We start from the raw sequence: 26,510 nt of genomic DNA, 5'->3' as shown, positions 1-26,510 counted from the left end.
AACTAGCTTTGTGGTTATTTTGGGGATCTTTTTGTAACCAAACTCCTGAGCAGGAAGAAAACATTGCTGAAGCTCATGCTAAAGAAGTCTGAATGGTGAAGAATTAATGCCAGGTAAAATACGTTGAAACGCAGTACTCTTGCTTTAAAGAGCAGAGCAAGCATTTCTCTTGCGTGGCTGTGGCCGTTGTATATCTGTAATGATACCCGTTGCAGGGCCAGCAGCTCTGTGCACGGCGGTACCGTTTACAGCCGCAGTAAAGCTCGGCAGCTTTTACCAGCAGAGCCCGTCTCCGGGTGCAGCAGCTCGGGCCCGGGTGCCGCCGTTGCCGGCGGTGGGCGCGGGCCGGGGCAGGCCTGAGGGCTCGCACCATGGCGGGCGCGGGCGGGCGGGCCGCCGCCTCGGCCGCCTCGGAGTCCTACACGGGCCGCGGCTCTTCCACGCCGGGTGTTGGCGGGCGGACAGAGCACACACCCCGCTACACCCTGGGGCTTCTGCAGACGCCACACAGCTCGGAGAGCACCGGAGGCGCCTCCAGCGGCGCGGCACGGCCGGGCGGCTCCAGCGGGGAAGGCCTCGCAGCCCGCCGGGCTGCCGGGAACAGCGCCGTGAAGCCCTCCGTGTCCGAAAGGGGAGGTACGCTCTCTGCCTGGGCCTTTATCTGTTTCTTTCTGCTGTCTTTGCTCGGGTTGGGTTCGAAAGAGCTGTTAAAAGCGGTCCTTACTGAGATATGGGGCAGGTGCAGCTAAGCTTCATAGCGACCTTTGTCATTTAGCTGGACAGAACTATGGAAATAGTTCCTTGATGTAGCTGAGCTCTCTGGTGGGACCAATAAACGTGTTTGAATTGCTGCACAGCGTTTGCTTTACAGGAGAGAACCGAAACATGGGTTTGTGTTTGATTTATTGGTTGTTTCAGGAGTTTTGTTGCTTTTTGGTTTTGTTTTTATTTTTACGCCTGGCTTTGAAATAGTTTTAAGAACCTGTGGGTGTCGGTGTGCCGTAAAAATGTTGTGTTCCTACAATGCAATACTGCTACTTGCCATTCTTTATAAAAATCTACTATCAAAGTCTGTATCTTGGTGGCAGCAAAAAGAAGTTAAAATTTTGGTGTTTTCACACGAAAAGAAACTATGAAAAGAGTTGGAAATTATTTTAACGCTGCAATGAATTCTGATGTACGTGTATCTCCATTGTGTATAAATTGGAAATGAGGTAAAATGCGTTTAGGTATTATATATGACTACTGAGGAGTCCTAAAAAAAAAAAAACCCAAACACATTGCTACTTCAAACAGGACGATCTAAATGTTGGGTTTGAGAAATAGCTGTATATCACTTGGTTCATTTGGTCTTTTAAATTACTGTTTTTCCCCATTATGCCAGATTCAGTGCCTTCTACAGGAAGTCTCTTCTGCCAAAATTCTGACTAAACTTAGGCCAAAATCTGAGTGAGTGCTATTTAAAAAAAAATATGCTGATATGTCCACTCCTAAAGAAGTCCCCAACCAAAGATCTGAGCTAATATTTTTATCACTTGTCACAATTTTAAGATTAAAAAAAACTCCCAACCAAACAAACACAAAGAAAACCCCACCTCACCTGAACAAACTCCAGAATTCCAGTACAGTAGATATTTTTCTACCAGCCAGCCTCGATAAAGACTCATGCAATTTATTGATCATTGAAAACCATTACTTATGTATTTTGTCTTGTGTGTCAGTTTTTAATGTAATATAAGAAACAGAAACATTTGTGCTTGCATGTTTTATAATACATGGAGTTTTTAAAGTGGATCTGCTGTTTATATTTTCATTCATTTTTTAAATCTTAGAAAACAGTTATCTAAGCTAAGTTAAGAATGTCTTCAGTAATCTCAAGAGAATTAAAAAGAAGTAAATTACTTAAATAATTTATTGAAAATTTAAAGTGTTCTGAGACAAAGATATTTTGCAGGACTTTAAAAACATAGGTAGATCTCAAATACATGTGTGAAAGAAACTGCTGTTAACAAATACATCCCAGATTACTGTATAAGTTCCGAGAGTTGATCCCCATAAATTCATAGGGTTATCATTCCCAAGTGGTTCTTTTTCTTCTTTTATTGTCCTGCTTTTCAAAAGGAATGTTCAGCTTTTAAAAAAGGATTTCATAAACACATGTGCAGTTTTAGATAATGATTTTTCATATGATGGGTAAATGTGAGATAAAGTTGATTTAAAGCATTCTTTCATAAATTTAGAATTCATTAGCATATGAAATGATACTTAGTAAAGTGACTTCTGTTGTATTATTTCTGTTCAACAATGTAAATAATTTTTTTATTAGCACTGCAGGTAATGTCATTGTAAAAAATAATTTTAATGCAAGCTTGTTTTCAAAGCAGTCTGATTTATTTCGTTTTATACTCTGGAGAGCTTTCATAGAATGACATTTTGTTTGGATATCTCTATTTTTGCTAAAAAAAATTGAAGTTTTGTAAGCTGTTTTTTTGTATATTGCTTTCTGAATAAAAATTTGTTGTGACTGTTTTCATAATTTACTTATTTCTCTCCCCTCAGAATCATATTTTGGGGACAAGAGTTCTTGTGTAGAAAATGCTAACACATTGAATCTCACGAGTTCTTCTTCTGTGCGAGGCCTGAATAGCGCATGTATAGGAAAAACACCTCTCTCTTCTGGTAGATCTGGTTGCAGAAGCCATACCCCACTTATGGGTTATTCGGGTAAGATTACCAGCTCTTAGAGGAAACAGTCCAACTTATATTTCTGATGTTATTTTATTAAACAGTTTAGTTTTCCATGTGATTATATTAAGATACTAAAACAAACTCAAAACACAATGTGTTTTGTACCACAAAGGATACTGCCAAGAAACTATACACAAACAAGAATGCACTACTTTGTGTACTAAGAAGATGTTTTGGTATTGCATCCTCTTACTACTTAGTTTGCATTTATGTATGAATTATCAATGTAGTTAGAATTCAGACTTCTTTCAAATTGTCCAAAACCAAATTTGTGGACATGTAGTGTGGTCACTAAAGAGCCCAAATTCATACACATGTTTAGTCAGGGTTCATTTTTAGCCTTGCAATGCATTAGACATCATATATAACATAATTATCAAGTTTCTCGATGCACGTTTTATGTATTTTATGTTGACGTGTTCAGAGGTGTAGAACACTAGTTCTCCTGAATGTTTAGTAGGTAATGGTACATCTTGCAGTGCTTCATATGAGCAAAATGGTGTTACAGGATAATGATGCCTTGTGCCATGTTATATGTATCATATGTGCTCTCATAATGCGAAAGTAATGGGATTTAAAGTTACTTCTTTCACAGTCTAATGATTATCAGTTTAGTCTTTAACGTTCCTAAAGACTGAACTGATAATGATTCCTTCCTGCATCTGTATATTTGTTTATGCTTGCTCTGTCGTTTTTGATGCTCGTTGATCCATCTCTCGTTAATCTGTATTGAATATGACTGAATATATATGACTGTTTTACAGTTACATCCTCCTCTGCAGTTTCTGCTCATACTGTTGCGTCAGTTATTGTAGCTGTAGTAGAAGGAAGAGGCCTTGCCAGAGGTGAAGTAGGAATGGCCAGTATAGATTTAAAAAATCCTGAGATGATATTATCACAATTTGCAGACAATACAACTTACGCCAAGGTATTTTATAGTCTCATTATTGTGATTTACTTTCTTGAAAAAAGCTTATGACTAATGGAAAATTAAATTTCTAGTTTGTGGAAGAAATTTCTGAGCAGTGGAAGTAACAAGTTCTAGAAAATGTGCAGTGTTGAAAAGACTGCTCTTTTCCTTGCTGTGCCTCAGATATTAAAGAGGCAAGAATGTTTTTCAAAAGAAAAATAGCATTTCTGCAAAATACACTGTGGGACTGAGATGCCTCGTTTTGAAGAGCATTGGGCAATACATGGTAGTAGAACTTGCAGGTATTCTTCACCAGGCAAAACAACTCTGAGAAGTGCATAAATGTCTGCGTGTGTGATAGAGTAGTTATAGTTCTGGCATTGGTTACATAAATACTCCATCTCAGATTGAAAGGAAATTCACTCAATTTACAGCCAGCACTGCATATTTTACTTTAATTTGGTGAGTAATCTCTGGTTTATGCAACAATGGCATTAGTGAAACATCTTATTTCATGGGTTATTTTGTAGGTATGCATGCTAGAAAATAATGTGGCTTGTAGCATCTTTACAATATTCAAAGAAACAAAAGCTCTATTAGGACAGTAAGTAGCTCTGACTCAGAATGTAAATAGCCATCAAATCTGTTTACTAAAACAGGTGTTGTATAATGTTGTACAATGTATATTGTACTACATTGTGTGCGTTACAGTGGTATAATGTACAATGTTGTATAATGGGTTTCTTTATTTTTAAGCATTAGTGCTTATAAAACCTGTTCTGGTCTTAATATACCTAGCTACCTATTGAGCATCCTTTATAGCTGCCTCTCAGGCCATGGTCAGATTGTTCATCATTTTCCTGCCTTACCAATATAAAAGCTGGCATTTTCTTTGTACACATGTATTCCTAATTTTCCATTAAGATTACTGAGTTCTCCGTTCTGTGCTCAGACCTGATACTGCATTCACCATTCAGTCAAAGAAAGAGAGATGCTAGTGTACAACTGCTTTTCCCCTAGCCCAATTTCTTGCCTTAATCTTTCACACCCTTAACAATGTGTGAAAAAATCCATGGTCAGAAGCTGATGTCCACAGAGGAGACAGAGGAGTTCTGTGCCTTTTATTCTTGAACAAAGGGAGAGGCCATGGGGCATTTCCTGATGGGGTCTCTCAAGTTGTTGGAGGACTGCCGCCTGCTTTTTATCCTAATCTTCCTGGCTGCGGAACTTTTGCCTGTCCTCTACTGTCTGAGGTACTTGGGAGGTGCAGACTTCGTGATCTGCCTCCTAAATGTGCTCCTTAATATGCTCCCCCCTGTATAACACGTGATACATGACCATTAAAGTTAGCTTTAAGTCCACCCTGGCTGGGGAAGTAAATATTCATAACCCTGTTAAGTCTTTGTTCTTCTGAAAGTTCAGGAATTGAGCATGACCTTGGCTAAGCAGCAATCCGTGTCAGTTAGTAACATTTTGAAATTAATGGTTTGTCCTGTTACTTCTGTATCTACAAGTCTGGCCCTATCTGCAGGCAGATTCACACAATCTGTTTGTAAATACATTAATCGTATTCCTGTCAACAATTCTGTGTTATCTGCTGATCAGCTGTTTACTTACACTCAGAATCCATGCTCTGCCTAGTGATTGGAATCCAGCCTACTGTATATTCTCTTTCTTGGGCATACTTCTGTTTTTGAATGTTCTGCAGATAATTTCAGGAAAGTTTTCTTGTATTCTTTAAGTTCTTCAAGATCTGCTGAACTGTGATGCTACTGGAAAAAAATTTCCTAGCGGTTAGCAGCTATGAAGGGCAGTGACAGCCTTCTGACCCCAAATGCCCTTAGATAATTTTTTTTGGTGTATTTTTTGTACTTGTTTACCTTTTTACTGGGATGTCATCTGTCCCTTCTTGCACATCTTAACTTGTAAGCAGTTAAATTACAGTCTGTTTTTTCATGTTTCTCCCTTGAGAATTTGTGAATGCTGGTATAAATGAACGTAAACTCATAATGTTGTTTGTCCTTTCTTATACAGTAGAAGATCATATAATCTACTAATAACCCTTACAGGGGGTGTGCGTAACATAAAGCTGGTAAAATATGCACATTTTTAGCTATGTTAATACTGAGATAAATGTTACTAGAGGAGATGAAAACTAAATAAAAATTTAGTCTCAATCAAAAGATTTAGTAGTATTCAGACATGTTTTATTTCTTCATCATCCAGAGCACCATTGACCTTCCATATGCAAACCCAGAAAGCTGCCATCTGTTGAAATAAGTCTTTTTCTCCCATCATAGCTATGGAAGATAGTTTTGAATACTCATTTCTTGCTTCAACAGCAAGCATAATTCTGTGTTCAAATAACAGTGGATAAGCTCTAAATTTTGTTTGTTTGTTTTTAATTTGGTTTCATGTATATTTAGATACATATTAATTTGACTTAATTAATTTGACTCACTACATGCTAGTGTAGAAGTTAGCAGATAATTTGAAACTTGAACTGATTCTAGAATACAGTTATGTATTTTGTTATTGCTGGTCATTATTTAAAATATTTTAGGTTTTGTTTTTTTTTTTTTATCGGGTTATTTTGAATTTTTTGTCCAGGTTATTACTAAACTCAAGATTTTAACACCACTAGAAATAATAATGTCAAACACTGCCTGTGATGCAGGGAATACAACAAATTTGTTCAGTCTGATAACGGAGCATTTCAAGGTAATATCTAAAATTTCATTCAATGTTTTTGAGTTCTTGTTGATCACTTTTATATGATGGTTGATTTAAGAGTTTTACACAACTTTCAAAATCTGAAGATGTTTTCTATGATTTTCAGGTCTAATTTTAGAATGGTAGTGAATAAACTAAATGCAGCTCCCCTGCTGCTATTTCTAATACTGACAATAACAGAGATAGGTATATTGCTGATGAAAGCTGAAAGTTTTGAATTTGTGGCATTGGGTAAAACTGAACCTAGGAAAGATACAGAAATGAAAAAATCAAGCATTCTCCCTCGTTCTCTCAACCTGATAAATCAGTGGGGCTGATGTATCATAGAATCGGAAAAAGAGCACTGTCAGGGTAAAAGAGGATAAAATGAACTAGTATAAGTAATTTATGCATATGAAGGCCTCAGAACCTTTAAAAAAAACCTATTAATTACTACTGAATTGCTTCATTGCTGCAGAGCTGATGGCTTCTTCATGAGTGTTCTTCTACTTCCTGACCTCTCTTCTCTTTCTCTCACATAAATCACTTGTGCATCACACACCTCCAGTTATATTGACCTGCTTGTGCTAGTAAGCTAGAATGAATACTTCTATGAAGACAGATTGTAGAATCAATTGATAGATTTCTTGGAAACATGTATCACTAGAAAAATACAGAAGTGTCTCCGATGTAACTTTTAAAACTTCTTGCTGTCATCTCCATCTTCACAGAATGTGACTTTTACAACTGTCCAGAGAAAATACTTCAATGAAACAAAGGGTTTGGAGTACATAGAACAATTGTGTGCATCTGAATTTAGCACCATTTTCATGGAAGTCCAATCAAAGTATGTTTAAATAAGGAAGAGCATACCGTGACCAGATAAGTTTTTAACAAAATCATTTTATGTACTCATTACATATATCTGTGTCATGTTGCAAAAGTTAGAAAACTCTTAACAGATCTTTTTATTTTGCCTTCCAGTGTTCTTGATATATGTAGAAATGTAAATAGAAAGCCTGTTACATAGCCTGTTACAGTTGAGTGTTTTTTTGAGTTTTCACAGCTTTCCACTTGGTCTTTTTCATTCTTTTCTTAAAGATACCTTTCAAGAGCTAGCTGTGACTGCCTTTCTTTATGGCCTCAGCAAGCATTTTCTATGTATCAACAATTTTAAGTGCTGATACTTGGTGACCAGGGTCTTCAAATCACATATGTCTGTTGAAATACGTATGTTCACAATATTAGTGATATAGTGGAGGCTGTCAAGTGTACAGAGACTCAAACATTTATGAACATTTGATCTGTATGAATATATGTTCACTAGGCGTGGGTTTGTGCATATTTGAAATATACTGCCTTTTCTGTGCTATTTATCACAGTAGTTGCCAAGCCACAGTAGTGTAAATGTTATTTCTGTAGTGCACTACTTTTGTGGTATTTCTCTAGCAGTATTCAACATTCATAAAAGATTTTTTTTTCCAAGGTATTACTGTCTTGCAGCTGCAGCAGCTTTGCTAAAATACGTTGAATTTATCCAAAATGCCGTTTATGCTCCTAAATCACTAAAGGTTCGTTTCCAGGGGAGTGAGAAAACAGCTATGATAGATTCATCATCAGCACAAAATCTTGAACTAGTGATTAATAACAGAGATTCTCGGTAAGAATAGCTTTTTCAAGTTACGTTCTTATAAAGATGGATTTCTCTTAAGTTTCCTTGACATTTGTATCAAAGAGCTGACCATTGTATTTATTTCTATATGAGAGAACTTGCATACTATTCAAGCTTCTATAAAAATATCTTGACAGAGAAATACGTTACAATTCAGTGCAAAATTTCTAGCACAGGAAATCCTAAAGTGAATTGTAGAAAGAGATGATGCATAATCATCTTTACATTGATGTGTATGTTTTATTCAGACTTTAAACATTTATTTATGCAAAATTTTACAGACTGGGAAATGAAAGAGGCAATATTTGTGCAAGTGTCTTATGTTGGATTGAAACACCTGCCTTTTACTCATTTTACACAAGAGACATGCTTCAGCCTTCAAAGGTTGTTTTGTTTCCTTTTAGATATAATAGTGGGAAAGATGGGAATTTAGCAATGTGGTACTTGGTTGCATGGTGGTTTTCCGCATTGAGATCAATGCTTGGAGCACTTCCTTAATTGGCATTTAGTTGCCGTGTAGGCAGAAGAAATGTCAAGTCTTTCCTTCTCCAGACTATTACACTTAAGGTTAGCAAGAGAAATACCTGGAACTTGTATTTTGCTACCTGTCAGGTTCTGAGATCCACCTCTATTTAGATGTCTTCTTAATCACCCTGTTATAAAAAGGGGAGCCTGGAGATTCCTCACTCTCCAAGTACTGTTCATAAGAGCTTTCCCCTTGGGGAGATACAGTAGAACACAGAATGCCTTGCATAGGAAGGTACTTCTGGAGCAATATTTTTCTGAAAAAATCTTTTTCTGTTCTTAATTTCACAGGTGGTTTTGTGAGGAAGATGGTTACATGAGGAACTGAGCAAACTTTAAGTTTCTCTGTTTTTGTTTTTTTTTAGCATTATTGATGCAGAATTTTTGCTGATCCATTCATTGGCAAGTTTGAATCAGCCAGACATAGCTATTTTTATAACATAGATCTTACCCCCCAAGCCTGATGAGATATCTTTGTAGAGGTATCAGCAGGTAAAAGTTAATAGCACAGGCGCACACCAGAAATACCTAAGTCAAATTTGGGTGCCAGTCTTAATTTTGGAGGGACTTGTCTCTTCATTTAACTGTGCAGGGAAATAAGTCCTCAACTGCATAAAGACAGGCACTGTGGATACTCTCCCAAATATAGAGTTGCAGTTAAGTGTTGTCACGGGTTGCGTCATGCAGTAAATGCAGGCTTGATACAAGTGGGTATTTCCCCATTTTTTAAAAATTCTCTTGACTGTTGCTTTACTTTTTTTATACCATGGTATTTCAGGGTGTTTCTGCTCACTCTGTTTACCTACCTACCTATCTTACTACCTGCCTACCTATCTACCTATCTGACTTCATGGTGTGTGTTTTGTGTATTTGTATCAGGCTTCTTCCTGTTCAAGTTCTGGTTTAAATCAATGTGTTGTTATGGCCCTGGTATTTTGTGGGTCATCTTCCAGCCAATAGCATAGAAGATTTCAGGTTTCTAAAACTATTTGACTGTGTAGTAGGTGTAAATATTATAGATGGCTTATTCTGCATAAATGCAATCACCTTTAAGTGTGAAACCCTAGGATATGTACCGTGTAAAAGCCATAAAGCTGAAACTAATATGTAGAAATTATGAGCATGTTATTTAGCTCCTATATTGACTGAAATATGTGTTTTTAAATAATAAAAAATGATTTCTCTTTTTGATTTCTGAGTGTTTTAAATTATTTTCAGATATATATTTCAAGTAAATTATTCCTATTAATATTTGATCTCTGATTATAACTTGATAATCTGCCTCCTTGTGTAGGGTTCGTTTGTTCATTTTAATTAATCTAATTGAGAGGGAAAATGTGAACTTTACCATAGCAGTAGCAATGAAATACTACTACAAAATACGAATAAAATACCACGTTCAAATGTATTTCTATACTTACATAATTGAGGGCTAATATTATATTAAATTACATTGAATTACCTAGCTTCCTAAACTGCTGGAGTTCATATAATACATGGCAAACAGGGGGAGGCTAAGCATGCCAAAGCATGCCTCAGATTTGTAGGATAGTCTAGCCTTTAAATGTCTCCTGACACTTACCATCTCTTTTTTTGGTGTATGTATTCTTCACATCTATTTTATTTTCAAAGGAATGGTCACACACTTCTTGGTGTTCTAAATTACACTAAAACTCCTGGTGGAAGTCGGAGACTTAGATCCAATATCCTGGAACCTCTAGTTGATGCTGAAACAATTAACACAAGACTGGACTGTGTTCAGGAATTACTCCAGGATGAGGAGCTCTTTTTTGGTCTTCAAGGAGGTAGTAGTTTATATTGTAACAACTAATACTGTATTTCTTTTTAAACATTGTTTTTCTAATATAGGAAAGTACGTAGTGTGCCTCAGTATGTTTGAAAAGTATTTTTTAATGGTTTGTTAGGTGACATAGTAAGCGCTTAATTTTTTAAAGTCATCTATATTATAGCAATACTTTTCTCAAGTACTTTGATTAGAAAAGTTGAATTTCTCTGAAACAGTGTACAGAAGTCTGTGAGCCAACAGCTTTCTAAAAGAGTTGGAGTTTGTCTCTTTACCTCTATGGCTGGGTATGCATTATGTTTGATGTATACAAGTATATATAATGTATAAATGAAAAAGCAGACATATTGCTTAAGTAATACTTGCGTATAAATATTTCTTCCTGTTGCTTCATAAAACATATGATCCAGAGGAAGGCAAAATACAATACTAGAATTAGTCCACCTGAAACTGGATCATATAATCTTCATCTGTGTCACAAGAGAAGCACAATTCAGTCTAAGAAACAAAAAGTATTTCTGAACTGACATATTCACTGCATGCTTAGGTGTACTAAGTCGTAAGTATAGTTATGACAAAATAATTCAGATGTTAGCTATTTTAAAGCTAGTTTTACCCTGTAAATAATTTGTGACAGTAGAATGTAAGAAAAAGATTAGCATTAGTATAGCTAATTAATTGTGTCCTTTCAAAGAAAATACATCTTATAATTTCAGTTTAATTTCTGATGTGTATACTTTTGTTTTACAGTTATCTCAAAATTCCTGGATACAGAACAACTACTTTCAGTTTTGGTACAGATTCCAAAGCAGGATACAGTATGTTTCAAAATACACCTTGGAAAAATCAATTATCTGTCCATAACATGCAATATATAAATGTGATGTCTATAATTCATCCTGATTTATGCAAATGTACTTCCAAAAATGTTTGCTCTTTCATCACTCCCCACCTTTATTCTTCATAAGTGTACATGTTATTCAACAGTACTCAGATGAGAGAGAGGAATTTTCTTCACATCAGCATAAATGGAAAAAATGTTTAGTGACTTACAGTCTTGGTGACTGTTATGTCTAAGAGCAAGATTATTTTTTCATTAGACCTTGCCTCATATATCGATCTGCATGTTAACACATGTAATACAAATATCAAAATGGAATAAATACATGTAGTTCACCAGTGAATCTTGGTTGAGACGAGATTCAGCAGTTAACTACAGTGGGATTGGGGTTACTGAACCTCAGATCTGTTTCCACTAAGCATATTGAAACCATGGTGTTAAAAGTTACATTTGCCTACTGTACTTGAGTTGGATATGTCTGCCACTGCTTTTGAGCTTATATTTATGCTTGTGTGCCAGCATCTTAGATATTCTCAACTCTTTCACCATTCAGTGTCTTCTCACATGCTGATTTACCTGCTTAGATAAAGGATTTGTCTACTTCTAGTTAAAGAAATCAGGTACAGACTCAAACAGGACAGTAGTAATAAATGCAGATAAATCTCTTTAATGACATAATCAAAACCCAGAATGTTTATTTTTTGCAGCTTTCCTTGTAGTAATGTGTAGCATGAATTAATGAGTTCTTCTTAATGACTAAAACTGGCTCACAGGATGCTTTTATGTATGCATAGGACCATGTCACCAAACATTTTTACTGCAGTGTTTTCACTGTTGACTGGTTCCAGTATAGCAGAGCATACTATGCACATAACAGACATGCTTGTTCAAATGCTAGTTCAGTTGCTTTTGTCAAATGCTATACTAGGCTATTCACTAGGTTTCATTTCTACTCTCCATAAAAATTTTCATTGTAAATCTTCCACCAGTCAGCAGATGAGCTGCACATCTGAAAAGCCTACAGTTTCAGTTACTAAATGTGTGAGTGGTATGTTCAGCATGAACATTCTTTTATCTGAAGGAGGCTGTCACTCACACAGAATCACCAGGTTGGAAGAGACCTTCAAGATCATTGGCTTTAACGCATGCCCTAACATCTCAACCTAACCCTGGCACCAAGTGCCACATCCAGGCTTTTTTTAAACACATCCAGGGACGGTGAATCCACCACCTCCCCAGGCAGTACTTTAAAAAATAGGTTGGGAAAGGTCAGGTTTTTTTAAATTACTGCTCTCTCTCCAGGTTATGTCTTGCAGTTACAAAGTAGTTAGGAAAAAGCATTGTTTCTTGAGGGACTAAGTGTCTTTTTTGAAAAAAATTAATATTCATTGCATAAATAACATCTTGCACTCCAAGGCAGAAAAGCCTTAAACTTCAAAAACTGCTTGATCCAGTCTTGTTGAGATGTGTGCTTGAAAAATCATGTCAATGGTGAAATAATTTACTGCCTTTGGGTTGGAGTCTATCATGTGCAGTGATTCACTTGTAACCCTAGTTCAGTTAAAATTCCTGTAAAAACTAGTTAGTCAAAGATCCATTCTAGTACCACTTTTTTATGTTTGACCACATCAGTTCTTTTGATATCCGATTCCTTCATGGGACTTAGACCCCATATTTATTTGGAGATTAGCATTCTTTCATTCATGCATTTAGCACTGTTTAGTTTTGTCTTTACAAAAAAAAACTTTTATATGACTAAGTTATGAGATGCCTTCAGCCACAAGAGTAAAGAGATATTATATATGAATGAGAAAAGATTTCACATGGGGTCATGCTGCTATGTTCATGTGCTTATCTACATTTATCTGTGTTATTTCCTTAAAATTCTTTCGCACAGCGTATGTGTGCCACATATGTTATACCCTAATGTCAGCAGCAAAATTCTTTATCGTGAGTGTTAGTGTAGGGGCCTACAAAACAAGGTCGGTCAAGGGCTTCTGTGAATGAAAGATTTTGAAGAACAGTCATTACTGTGAAAAAAATCTTAAAGTATTTACTGGATTTTTTTTTTTATCATATGAGCAGATGTCTAAGATACATGTTTATTAACCAAAGAGAAATCAACAAAACTGGGTTATGTTGTGTTTAACAGCATTAATGGAAAAGGTTGTGGGCTTCTTTATAATACATAATGTATTTGCTTTGAAAAAATCTACAAATTGTGTAGAGCTTGTATAGAGTTAAGTATACACAGAAGATTAAAAGTTTTCACAACTTGGGCTAGCAGGGTATTCTTAGAGTCAGTTATTATCAGTTCAAACATAGGAAAATCTTAACTACCGATGGACAAACTATCACACCAGGCACTGTAAAATTTAGGTAAACATTTATTGTGCAGATGCAAAGTTGTCAAAGTGAGCTTATGAAGTGTTTCAGGAATTTTTATTAAATCTGTAAGCCTCTTACTGGTAAGAATATGAGTTCTTCTAGTTCTTAAGTACTTTTTAGAACAGTCATACAGATGCCTTCAATATTCAGAAAATTTTTCAACAGGTTAAAACTGCTGAATCAAAAATAACTAATTTAATCTACCTGAAGCATACCTTAGAACTTGTGGAGCCTCTGAAAGTAAGTGGCCTTTGGTTTTTTTGTTGTTTTTTTTGGGGTTTTTTGGTTGTTGTTTGTCTTTTGTTTTTTGTTTTTTAATGAACTACAGGCCATTTTTCCCTTTTGTGAAGTGCAGTTTATTAAATTTCATAGAGTATCTCAAGTTGGAAGGGATCGATACAGTAAAAAAATAATATAATTACAGAACACAATACTGCCAACATACTGCCAACGTTGATTCTTAATGCCAGTCAGAAGTACGCATTTGTGTCTATGCTCTGAAGAGCAGGATTCCTACCATTACCTGAATAGTGGATTATATACCAAACATTTGACTGAAACTCCTGTTCAGATTCCACTGACTATTTACAAAAGTGCTGGTTAGCCTCACTGAATCTAAAAACTTTCAGTCATTTAAAAAGGCTGCAAAAAGAAGTAACTGTCATGTCCATGTTTTAATATTCAACAGGCTGCTTTAAGAAGCTGTAACACACAGCTGCTAAAGGCTTATTACAATTCTCTTGAAGATACAAGGTATTTCTCATAATACTTAGCTACTGTGTTGGAAACTTTCATCTCAAAAGTGCCTGTAAGATAAAAGATGTTGCATGTTGCATCTTTGCCTGTTTATAGTTATGAGTATAGCTCAATTCTTTTGCTTAAAGCTGATTTTAATTATCAGAAAATCTTAATTTTCAGCTAATGAATACAGGGATAAAAGCAAGAGAGCTGGCTGTGATAGTGAAGTTGCTGCTAAACTAAACTCCCTTAGAAATAATTCTGAAAAGACAAGAGTATTGGTTTCCTAGAGTCTCCATAATATTGCAAAAATCAAGTGTTGTGTATTTGAAAAAAATGTACATTTGAGAAATAATTTATATCTCCCAAAGATGTGAATAGTATTTTTATTCAGACTTCGGTACAGTCAGGATTCATTCTGAGGTGAAAATATAAATGTAATGTAGTGTTTTGTTTTAACAGTAGAAAATTTAAAAGGAGCTTCACTTACTTGTAATACTGCTGCTTGTAATTTGGGGATGGTACTGCAAGTAAAAATCATTAAGTATTATGTATCTAATTCTTAATACAACTGATATTGCAGATTTGGAATTATACTTGAAAAGATTACAAGTGTAATTAATGATGATACAAGATACACAAAAGGATGTCTGAGTATGAGGACCCAGAAGTGCTACGCTGTTAAGCCTAACATCAATGAATTCCTCGACATAGCTCGTAGAACATACACAGAAATTGTTGATGACATAGCAGGTATTTCTAAACTAAAATTTGTATTTATTTGGAGTTTAAAGTAGATTGCACTTGACGTATAGAAGCCATGTAATTGTATGTGTTATAACCTCCTCACATGTAAAAAGTATTTAGTATTGGTATGGATGGATTGTCATTGATAAGCAACTGAGATTCTCCATTTCTGGATAAAACCTCAGTTTTATCTTAATAAAATTGAACAATTATATGGTGATTCCTGTATTCAAAGCTCTGCTAGTCCTTGTTCTCTTGAAATGCAAAAAAGTTGAAGTAATGGAACAGAATTACTCCATCTAAAACATTCTGCTTAAAACATGTAAATCTTTGGTTTAGTTTCTTCATTTAAAGTATCTGTGTTCAATGTTCTTTATATTTTAAGCAGTCTTGATCTATCTATGGACTACCTTTTACCTAAGGTATTAAGAGTTGGAAAACATGAACAAAAGGAGTTTTAGCATGATGTGCATTTCTGCATTTTACTAACGTTGTTGTTAATCATTATGTCAAAATAGAAGAAAAAAGTTTTGTCTGAAAATTATTTCCTTTTTTTAGTTTAAATTATTGATTTCTAGAAAGGACCATCTTAGTTTAGTCTATAGTTGGAAACCTTAAAGAGCATCAGAAACTTTAGCACCTGTCATATGTCATGAAGTTCCTGTTTTATTCTAATCCTATATTCATACATAGTGAAAAATAGAGATGGTACTAGTTTTGTGTTTCTGAAACCTTCCATTAGCAGTTTCCATCTTTGTACCACCACAAGGAGGAGAGGGAGAGGCATGTACCTGAATGTACGTAATTTGGGTTAAATCTTTGTATGTGGTATGTAGGTATGATAACGCAACTTGCTGAAAAGTACAGCCTGCCCATGAAAACAAGTTTCAGCTCTGCTCGTGGATTTTTTATCCAGATGAATGCTGATTGTTCAACATTACCTAATGGCCAGCTTCCTTCAGAATTTACAAAGGTATATGTACAAAATATATTTTAGCATAATATATTTACTTTATTTACTATACTTTGTGTACTTTGTATAATATATCAATAAACTGCACATTATGTAGTAAATAACAATAAAAATAATTTCACTGAAGATATTTAGAAGTAAATGAAGTTTTAATTGGGATCTTTTTATAACTATCCTGTATTCAGTTGTATAATCAAAAAATGTGCAAGTACATGCAATTATGTTTTGTGCAAGAATAAAGCTGTGTATCTTGCTAATTGTTATCTTAAATGGAATTTTTATAAAAAATTATGTAGTGAAAATGAAACTGGACATTGTTTTTTCTCTTTTGTTTCCCCATATGGTTCCTAATTCTGGTTTTAGAAGCTGTTTTTCTTGCTGATAATGAGGCAAGCTCTTACTGTTGGTTTCAATTCCCCCTAGATCACGAAAATGAAAAACACATACAGCTTCACTTCAGCAGATTTAATAAAAATGAATGAAAGATGTCAGGAGTCCCTGAGAGAAATATATCACATGACCTACTTGTAAGACCTCTTAAAACTATTATATAAATAGACTTATTTATATAAATATACTTATTTGATAAATATACTATATTTATTAATAAATAAATATACTTTGCTAAGTATATTTATTTTCTCCAATTATCTGTACACGGGCTTTTAAAGCTCTCTTTCTGTTAAATTATGGCCATATTCTAAAGCAACACTGTTCAACTGTACCTCCTGAGACAAACCCCCTCCCTGTAAATCGTGTATTGTATTAAACATGTTTGCAAATATATTGGCATTTATTAATAGAAGTGGTCATCGTGTAAATTTTTAATGCATGAATTGCCTGCACAAAATGGCACAATGAATGCATTAGTTTTGAATCTGTAATGCAGAATTGGTATTTTTAGTCAGTTCCTTATATTTAGAGCAGAACTGTCTATTTCTATATCTTGTCCTTGCTGCATGTCATAGTGCTCTCCTCTGATTCACAACTTTGTAGGTGTAATGTTACCTGTCAGTTGAATGGAAATTCTTTCTAGCAACCATGTAGGGTTTTTTTAACATGAAGATCTAAGGGAATTAGAGTCATATTTCCCATGTTAATACAACATACTTGATTCCATAGCTATGTTTTTAGTTCATTCTCTGTGTGAAGCTTTCATGTGAGCTGTTGGTATTTGAGATGTGTGTCTTACGTCTCATCAGCAGAAGGTTAGCTTGAGATGATGGTACAAGATCTTAATTTACTTCCAAGAAATTTATACATTTGTTCGCATCTGGTATACATGATTGCATTTTATGAGTGACCTTTTATCCTAAGGTATGCAGCATGGACATTATAAATCCTTTATTTCTGTAAGTTTTATAAAGTGACAGATGTGCCCTGCAACAGCTGAATCCATGTCTTATTTCAGAATAGTGTGTAAATTACTGAATGAGATCTATGAACACATTCATTGCTTATACAAGCTGTCCGACATTGTGTCTATGCTGGATATGCTGCTTTCCTTTGCCCATGCCTGCACTCTTTCTGATTATGGTAAGTTTCTTCCTTGATTCTGTTATGGGTTAGATCAAGAGCCTTCTGATGGAGAATAACCAGACTATTTTGTTTGGTTCTATTCTTTTTCTGTCTCAGTAGTCTTTAGGTGGGTGTCTCTGCTCTGTCTTTGCCAGGTTTATGCTGATTTTCTTTCTGCTTCCATTCATCGAAATTAAATTCTGCTAGTTAGCTGCCATAAACCTTCCCAGTCACTCTTCTTGAAATGGACAGTTTAAGCATATTCCACTCAAAAGCATGAAGTGTATGGACGCTCTCTGTTTATGCTTTTTTCTGTTCCATTAATGCTGGTAGATAAAGGAGCCATGTGTAATTGGTTCAGAAAAGAACTGTATTCTGACAGAGATCCGCAGAGATAGTTCTCTGCCATCAAATGGATCTTTGTAGGCATGGTACATTTCCAAATAATCAGTATGGTAACATATAACAAAAATAGAAGGAATGCTACTTTCATGTTTAGCATGCAAATACAGAGTACATACCTAGAAGTAACAGGAGTCCACAACCCTTGTACTTTATAAAAATACTTCAGTTCTTTGCATTTTTATTACTGGAGTTTAGTCCTACTTACTAGGGAACAAAACCACAGAAAATTAATTTAGAAATAAAGTTTCAGTCATGGGTTTCTTTTTATAGTCATAAATCATGAAGGCTTGCATGGTAATGAGAATCTGTGCCTGAAAGTGGCTGGTAATTCTTCCCAAGAGCTCTGCTCTGGAAGAATTAACTTTATTTCAAGACAGACTAGCTTAGTAATGTAAAGGTTCCCACACTAACTCCTCAGTGTTTTACATCTTTTTTCTTCATTTAGTTCGTCCAGAATTTACTGATACTTTAGCAATCAAGCAAGGATGGCATCCCATTCTTGAAAAGATAGCTATGGAAAAACCTGTGTCTAACAACACGTACCTGACAGAGGGCAACAATTTTGTCATTATTACAGGACCAAATATGAGTGGAAAATCAACATACTTGAAACAGATTGCTCTCTGTCAAATTATGGCACAGATTGGTGAGTAAGAGTGTACAGTATTAATCGTCTTCTGCAGCACATTTTTTTTCTGGTTAAAATTACTTATAAAAGTTGAGTGATTTAGCTTCCAGAATAACATTTTAGCTAAATAAAATATTAACAGGTAATTTGTAGAATATTTTCTTCTACCAGCTCTTGCATTGCTTACAGAGGCAACTGGTTTTTCATCTGCCGCTGGAAACATATGGGGCCTCATCTCTGTGTCTTGAAGCCCCCCTCTGTCTGTCTTCAGAGAAGCACAATTGCATGCCCTAATTCTTTGGAGCACCCTAATCCAATCTAGCACCCTCTGCTAGATTGATAGTGAATGTACTTCAAGTATGCTGATCAGACACGTGTTAGTCATCCAAAAGAAACACATGACTCTTAGCATACTTAAATTCCATAGAGAAACATGTCTCCAGACAAGTACAATTAGTAGATAAATAATCAACTACTTCAAATACAAGTAGTAACAAATATTTCAAGGTTCTGTTACTAAAGTTGTAAAAGGAAACCAGCTATTCGTAATGTCTAACTGAGATTCGTTCCCTTATTCAGGAATTCCTCAGGACTTTTTTTTTTTAAAGTAAGTCTGGGTAGCACATGTTAAAGACCTAACTCTATAGAATGAAGCTACTTAGTAGTGGAGAATAAAATTTATCCATCACACATTTGTGGGTTCAGTCCCCAATAACTGCAAGTTCTTGAGGAATTGCTCTCAAAACTGTGAGTTTAATATGAATAAAGCAGACTGTGAAGTTTTTGGCAGAAGGTTCCTGTTTTTTCCTGTTCAGTAAAACTACTATGCTTTGAAGTCTGATAAAGGCAACATCATCTTGATTTTGGGAAACTAACATTTCCTAGGATTAGTAAATCAGTGGCCGCAGAAATGTAAAACAATCCTAGAGTTCTGCATCCCTTTAGGCTGACAAACAGCTTCAGGCATATGATTTCTTACAAGTTTCACTGATAAGCCTCCTAATTATACTATCTATATAATAACTTTTTTCTTATAAATTAATGGCAGAACATCATTTACAAAACTTTATCAAGTGAGATGCTTTCTCTGCTGTGCACAAAAACCAAGTGTAAAAGTAATTTTTTTTCCCAGTGACGTATTCAGGCATATGTTTTAGTGATGAGAGAAACTTGTATTTTATTTGTTTTGTAGGTTCTTATGTCCCAGCAGAGTATTGTTCTTTTCGAATCGCAGAGCAGATTTTTACCAGAATAGGTATGGATGATGATATTGAAACAAATGCATCAACATTCATGAAGGAAATGAAAGAGGTATGAAATATAGCTATCCAGGTCCAAGGCCCATTTGTACTGTTAAGCTAATAGAAATTGTTCTAGTCTGTTTCCACTGGAAGTGTGTTCTTTGAAAAACAGTAAAAAATTCAGCCTTCCTCTCTTTTATGATAAACTGTGGAAAACTAAGCATCTCTTAAATAGAAAGATATTCCAGTGTGAATAAAAATCAGTGCTTTGTTGGATAGTACTTTCAATATATTTGGGTCAGCTTAAATTATCATTTGTTGGGGCCTATGCTCTCTCAGTTTCCTCTCACAAACTGATATAATTTTGACGGTAAGTGATATGTTCAGCAAAAAAAGAGAAAGAATTCTGTAGTGTCACTCTGCTTGATTAGAATTGACAGCTGTTTGATAGCTTTGAGAAGGTAAAATTGCTGTATCTTAAGAGATTTTTTTTTAATTTCTGCATTATGTTCCATCTGAATAACATAAAAAATTCCTTTTTAAAGATCCACATTTGTAGGAATGATAACACTTTGAATATTTTTCTAGATAACGTACATCATACAGAATGCTAATGATAAGTCACTTATCATTATTGATGAACTTGGCAGAGGTACCAGTGCTGAAGAAGGTATTGGAATTTGTTATGCTGCCTGTGAATATCTGTTAAACTTAAAGGTAATTCTGTTTTAGAGGAATTTAAGCCTTAGAATTGTTTTGTCATCCTGAAAGTAAATACAGTATTTTCTCATAATTTAACAACAGTTTTGCAAAGATTTCTTGGCTAGATATGTGTTTTGCATAACCAGTGAATAGTAAGAATTGCAGTGATAGAGGAAACATGCTGACATAAGATGCAGTTCTGTTCACTGATTGCTGTGATTTAGCCCCAGTCAGTTGCTAAACACCACGCAGCTGCTTGCTTGCTCCCAAGCAAGAGCCCAAGCCCAAGGACTTGTGGGCTGAAGTAAAGATGGTTTAGTAAGTAAGGAAAGCCATATGCAGAAGCAAAATACAGAATTCTTTCACTGCTTCCTATTGGCAGGCAGTTGTTCAGTCATTTTCTGCCCAGGAATGCCATTTCCTCACAGTGACTGTTACCAGAACGCCAAATGTCCCTCCTTCCTCACAGTTCTTATTGTGGTGGTGTAGTATGGTGTGGGATATCCCTGGGGTGAGTTTGGGTCAGCCATCCTGGCTGTGTCCCCCGACAGCTCCATGAACACCCCCGAGCCTGCTTGCTGGTGGGACAGGGTGAGGAGCAGAACAGCCCTTGGTGCTGTGCAAACGCTGCTCTGCAGTAGCTAAAACACGGGTGAGTTAGTAGTACTGTCTTGGTCACAAATCCAAAGCAGCCCAACACAAACTACTGTGAAGAAAACTAGCTCTAGTGCATTTAAAACTAAAACACCGGTCACCATATCTTTTCAGCTTGCTTGCAAGCTTGTAACTCTGTCTAGAAAGAGAATAACCCAGTCTGTTTAGTTTTACTTATTTAGTTTAGTTTTAGTTTTGCTTTATGCTTGAATGTTAAAAGTGAACCTCTTTACCTGGTGGCTACCTTTCAAAGTACAGTGGTAGTTCCACCCAACTTATGAATTGGTCACAGAGGTTAGAAACTTGTTTAGAAAAGTGGCAGGTAATTTTAGATGGATTGCAAGTTTCACCTCTGTTGCTAGTTATGTGATCAGTCTCAGGGGGCTGTTATGAACATTTTCAGTGTGCAGGTGTTTGTTTCTCCTCAGAGTTTATTCAGAGTACTTATGAGGGGGTTTTGGTTTGAAAAGCTCAGATACTTTCTGTCACTTGTACTTTTAATAAAGAATTCATTGAGAGAATTAAGCAACCATTTGACAGTTGTTCGAGTCCACACCAGTCAGATTTTATAAGCATAGTGGATTCTTCTTTGTTTCTGATACTGTTTTCTTTCTTTTGAGAAATGAGCAGAAGAATTCTCAGTTGGAAAAGATGTACTTGGCAGTGCTAGAATGCATCCCTTAAGGATTTTTGTTTGCTTTAGTAGTGTAAAGACAGCTTTTCAGTGTTGTGGAGGAAAACCTGGACATCTGAGAGATTATTTAATTTTTCTTATTTATTTTAATTTATTTCTGGATCATTGCCAAAATAAATTTTCTTTCTTGTTTCCTTATTTAGGCATTTACACTGTTTGCTACGCATTTCCTGGAACTATGTCATATAGACGCTTTATATCCCAATGTGGAAAACTACCATTTTGAAGTGCAACATGTGAGAAGCAGTGCTGGAAATAAGGAGAAAATTGCTTACACTTACACACTTTCTAAAGGGTACACAGAGGAAAAGAACTATGGTAATGGATTCCTGTGACTTACAGTTAGCAAAAGTTACACAAGATACTATTTCAGTTATTAGGCATCGAACAGTGTTTTTTCTGATGACAGGTTTCTCTTGAGTTTGTGTCTCTCTCAAAGAGAGAGAGTGATATGCTGGTCTATCATTTGTTCCAAATAATTACGTGTTTTAGGTAACCACATAGTGAGATAGCTGTTTAGGGTAGTATAAAGAACTTATATGGTGTTTTGTAGTGAAAAAAAAAATCTTACTGATGTCTTACTGATGCTGGTATTTCCTCGATTCATGTCTATTTGAATGAGTTGGGTAATTCTGAGTATATACTGCTTGAGTTCATTTTATCTGCACTTAGGGAAGTGAACAAATGTATGTATGGCAGACACATCTTTAAGTTCTGTAGTTACTTGAAGATGTGTCTGCCATAAGCAGTGATATGACTGGTTAGCAGCAGGTTGGCCCTTTTTGATTAGCAAAAAAGAACCAAGTTTCTTTAAAAAAGGAGAGGAATTTTACAGGATATTAGGCTAAGACAATTTTGAGAGGGTCTACAAAAGCATCAGTGTTCTCTGAAAAGTGGATTTACTTATTTTTTAACTTCAGAATAAATTAAAGTATAGATTGTACAGATTGATTAATTATGGGTCAAGAGTGAATGACAAAGATTTAAAGAAATCTGTATGTTTCCAAATACTAGATTCAGATGTTGATTGCTTGATTTAGGTAAAATTTAAGCAAGAGGAAATTAGCTACACGTGACAAGCTCAATTTTAGATGCTAGACCAACATTAACTCCACTGAATTGTATGTTTAGAGAGTAATTTCTGAGAACAGGAGACCTTTAGAAACTCAGTGTTCATGTCTTGGCTTTACCTTACTTTGAGTAAAGTCACATTCTAAGAAAGGATGCAAGGGCTCTTCATGACCCTTCTCCATCTTTAAACCTGTAGTATTAAACCACCCAATGAACCACAGATTTTCCAGGGGTGCAGATAAAGGAAGAAGTTAAAAAATCATGTTAGGGCAGGAAAAAATATCTACATCTCTTTCTTACCATCAGTATCTGGAAGTGTGCCTGTTGGCAACAAAGAAGTTGAAAAATTACATCCCTGTCCACTGGATGTCTGGATATAATTGAGAGTGCAATTAGCAAAACCACTGTATTTTCTGCCAAATTAAAAAACCTAAACCGAGAAAGCTGTTAACACCATGGTGCCTTTTTTTTGTTCTTTTAACCCCCTAATATGTCTCATTCTACCCATTTACGGTATTACCGGCAGTAGCTTGATGTTGAGGTGTGTTTCAGAGATAGCATTAAAACAAAGTCGACATTTAATTTTGTATCTCTCCAAACCTTATTGTTCATTAACAAAAACAAAAAATCCAAAACAAGAAAAACCCAAAACCACCTCCCCCCCAACAAAAAAAGCCCCTAAAAAACCCCCACACACAAAGAGAAAATACACTGAAATTATTTTAATAAAAATTAAAATTAAATCTTTACCCCTTAGAAAAACAGGCTAAGTTAATTCTGGAAGGCGTAAAATGGAAGGTAGGGATAAAAATTATATTAAAAAATCCTGATTTGTGTTTGATATGTTTAGGACTAAAAGCTGCAGAAGTGTCCTCCCTACCATCATCCATAATTTTGGATGCAAAGGAAATCACAAGTCACATTGCACAACAAATTTTGGTATGTAGTAGAAAATTTTAATGCTGTATTTCACAGTTTTTATACTATTGAAATGTATTTTCAGTTTCTGAAAGGTTACAGGATAAGTGCTGCCTATGTTTTAATGAAAATAGATTTCATTAAACTTTGTATTTCTGGAGTCAGTTCTTAAAGATTATACTGAAGGTCACTGTTAGCTGACAACACAAAATGTCCCTGTGGGTAAAGGAGTACAGGTGTAATATTTGTATGTAAACCAAGAATTGGGAGATCAAAAACAGGCTAGAAAATAGCTAATACTAGTGTTTGGTTTTTTTAAAATAGAACATAATTTCGTGTTTTAATGTATGTATATTTTTAAGAACAGCACAGACAGAAGAGCACTCCTGAGATGATGAAACAGAGAGCTGCATACCAGTTAGCAATGAGATTGGTTCAGACTGCCAGAAATTCTCGACTGGACCCTGACAGTTTGCGTGTATATTTGAAAGCCCTGAAGAAAAAATATGAAGCCAGTTGTCCCACACCCAGAGAAAATGATGAGCAACAGTAACATGTAACATAGGCTGTTCTAAATTTTATGACTGCAAGATGATTCTGTTTTTTCCCACAGTATTAGTACAGTCTTTTCACATGGTGTTACGTTTTTAATTATTAGTCTAAATTACATTCAGGTAATGGATGACCATATCCTTTATGGGTTTCCCCTACCCTGACATACCTGGAATAAAAGCATTTGTCCTCTCTGAGGAACAAAATTCTTTTTGACAAAAAATACAAATCATTTTAGAGCAGCACTGAGAGGGAAGGACTCGGGCAACTCTAAGGAACTCAGAATTTCAGGCATGATAAAAAAGAAAGCTCAGATTGCAAAAAGGGAAACGTGTGCCCAAATTGCTTCAAAGCAGTTTTGCTGTCTGTTCTTGTTCAGTTGTGTTTTCTGAAAATGAGACCATTTTATTCACTTTGCTGTGCTAAACACTTCTCACAATGCCAGGAAACATGATACTGAAACTTGAAGGAATTTGGATGTGTAAAAACAAGCTGTTCTCTCTTCTCCAGAGTAAGGTGTTTGGTATTAGTTGGCGGTAAAGGATCCCGTTTTTCTCATACTCCTCTTGCTCAGTCTTGAAGTCACTGCAGGATTTCCAAAGACCCTGCAATGGAGAAGCCTCTCATCAGGTTCATTCTGATCACACAGAGATACTGGGAGGGGAAGAGAATGGATAAAGGTGAAATATCCCCAAGAAAAGGCTCAGAGATCAGGGTGTTCACTGGTGGCATGGGCTGGGATTAGGGTTGAGCAGCACCAAAATTGGAGCACATCAACCATTCAGTTTTCCCTCATGTTTTATCAGAGGGTTTATGGTCCTGCCAAGAGACAGACGTTAATTAAAGGGTCCCAGCCGAGCCATGACAGTAATCTGTTCTATTCAAGCTGGTGATTTTTTGACACCTTCATTAGTCACACTCTCCAATACTTAGTCCTGGGGTTTGTTCCTGTTTTTCTTTCAGCCTTATATCCAACTTTCTACCCCTTTTCTTCTCTCTGTCTGGTGTGTCTTTTGTGTTCCTTTCTTGTTCTGTGTGCTCCCTCTTCTGTTCCTACTTCACTCTCTTGTTCTTGTTTTTTTTTTCAAGAAATAAACACTCAATATTTATTTACTAAATATTACTCAATCCCTATCCTCTACTTTTTGTCTCTGTCTCCCTCTCTGCCCGCATCTTCATTTCTCCTACTTTCTTCCTCTCCTTTTTATCTTGTCCTGCACTGTGACTGTATTTCTTTGTCTCTCTCACTGTCCTTTGGCTGGCCTGTACCTGTTTGCAGCTGCGGCCCAGCCCTTGTCGCTCATTGTACCCTTCTCTTGGTAAGCCTCTGACCTGCTGGCCATGCCTCTCTCTCCATTCCTCTGCTGCGCCTTGCCCACCTTCCCCCACCTGCATTTGCCATCGTCACTTCCTCTCTGTTTCCCTCTTTATCTCTGTAACCCTCTGTCCTTACTATGTGTGTAGGACTCAGTCTTTTTCTCTGTCCCCCTCCATGCCTCACTCGTGTTCCTTTTTTATTCTCTGCGGCTCTGTGGTGCTCCCTGTGCCATTGTTCCTCACAGAACCCTTGGGTCACGTTCGCTGTCCCTGTTCTTTTTTAATCCATCTCTGTCATGCTACCCATCCCAGGGGTGTTTTGTTTGGTTGGGACTTTTTTGGTTTTTTTTTTTTTTGGTCAATTTCATCTTACACCCTGTTCTTTCTTCCTGTGTCCTCTCCACTGTCAGTTCCTGTTTCTGGGTCTTGCCTGTGACAGCGAGGCTGGGGAGAAACTTAAGCCCTTCTGGGGGTTGCCCCCCCTTTCTTGTTGCATCAGAGTCACCTTCTTGGGGGGATGTACATGAGGAAAGGGCTTGAAAGAAGTGCTGCGCTGCTGTCCAGGGCAGTTAGACTCGTTCTGTGCCTTCTCTGGGGGTAAGGAAAAGGGGGTGAAGACTCGGGGCTCTGATGCCATTGGGGGCACCCCAGTGTCCCTAGGAGAGGGAGCCCCACTGCAGTGGGAGAGCAGGTGAGTGGGAAACGAGGGGGGAGTCAAAGTGAGTTGCCCTCCCCCAGAGGGACCCAAAACT

General features: G+C 36.3%; 1 protein-coding gene across 7 annotated transcripts; it reads left to right on the top strand.

The window, feature by feature from the left end:
• Positions 1–369: 369 nt before the first annotated feature.
• MSH4 (mutS homolog 4) lies at positions 370–24,633 on the top strand. Of its 7 annotated transcripts, none has more exons than XM_063162907.1 (20): positions 370–636; positions 2,560–2,724; positions 3,513–3,676; positions 6,269–6,379; positions 7,102–7,217; positions 7,857–8,030; positions 10,200–10,372; positions 11,122–11,189; positions 13,766–13,840; positions 14,289–14,353; positions 14,922–15,091; positions 15,922–16,058; positions 16,482–16,585; positions 17,470–17,594; positions 18,427–18,627; positions 19,802–19,920; positions 20,439–20,567; positions 22,044–22,218; positions 23,822–23,910; positions 24,257–24,633. In XM_063162907.1, exons 1-20 carry the CDS (start codon positions 372–374, stop codon positions 24,440–24,442), a joined length of 2,811 nt encoding a protein of 936 aa, XP_063018977.1. In that variant the 5' UTR covers positions 370–371; the 3' UTR covers positions 24,443–24,633. The 7 variants fall into 7 exon arrangements, with proteins under 7 accessions (XP_063018977.1, XP_063018981.1, XP_063018976.1 ...); XM_063162911.1 differs by having other exon boundaries at positions 10,200–10,375; positions 18,559–18,627; XM_063162906.1 differs by having other exon boundaries at positions 10,200–10,375.
• Positions 24,634–26,510: the final 1,877 nt, after the last annotated feature.

Source organism: Melospiza melodia, chromosome 9 (genome assembly GCF_035770615.1).
Source record: "Melospiza melodia melodia isolate bMelMel2 chromosome 9, bMelMel2.pri, whole genome shotgun sequence".
NCBI lineage: Eukaryota > Metazoa > Chordata > Aves > Passeriformes > Passerellidae > Melospiza > Melospiza melodia.
This window is presented reverse-complemented; position numbering and strand designations above follow the sequence as displayed.

Bases quoted from the DNA above. Each gene is read 5' to 3' on its own strand.
- MSH4 (XM_063162906.1), top strand. From the start codon at position 372: ATGGCGGGCGCGGGCGGGCGGGCCGCCGCCTCGGCCGCCTCGGAGTCC. The intron at 15,092-15,921 runs GTATTTCTAAAC...TGTGGTATGTAG, and splicing joins AATTGTTGATGACATAGCAG to GTATGATAACGCAACTTGCT. The intron at 17,595-18,426 runs GTAAGTTTCTTC...TTCTTCATTTAG, and splicing joins CTGCACTCTTTCTGATTATG to TTCGTCCAGAATTTACTGAT.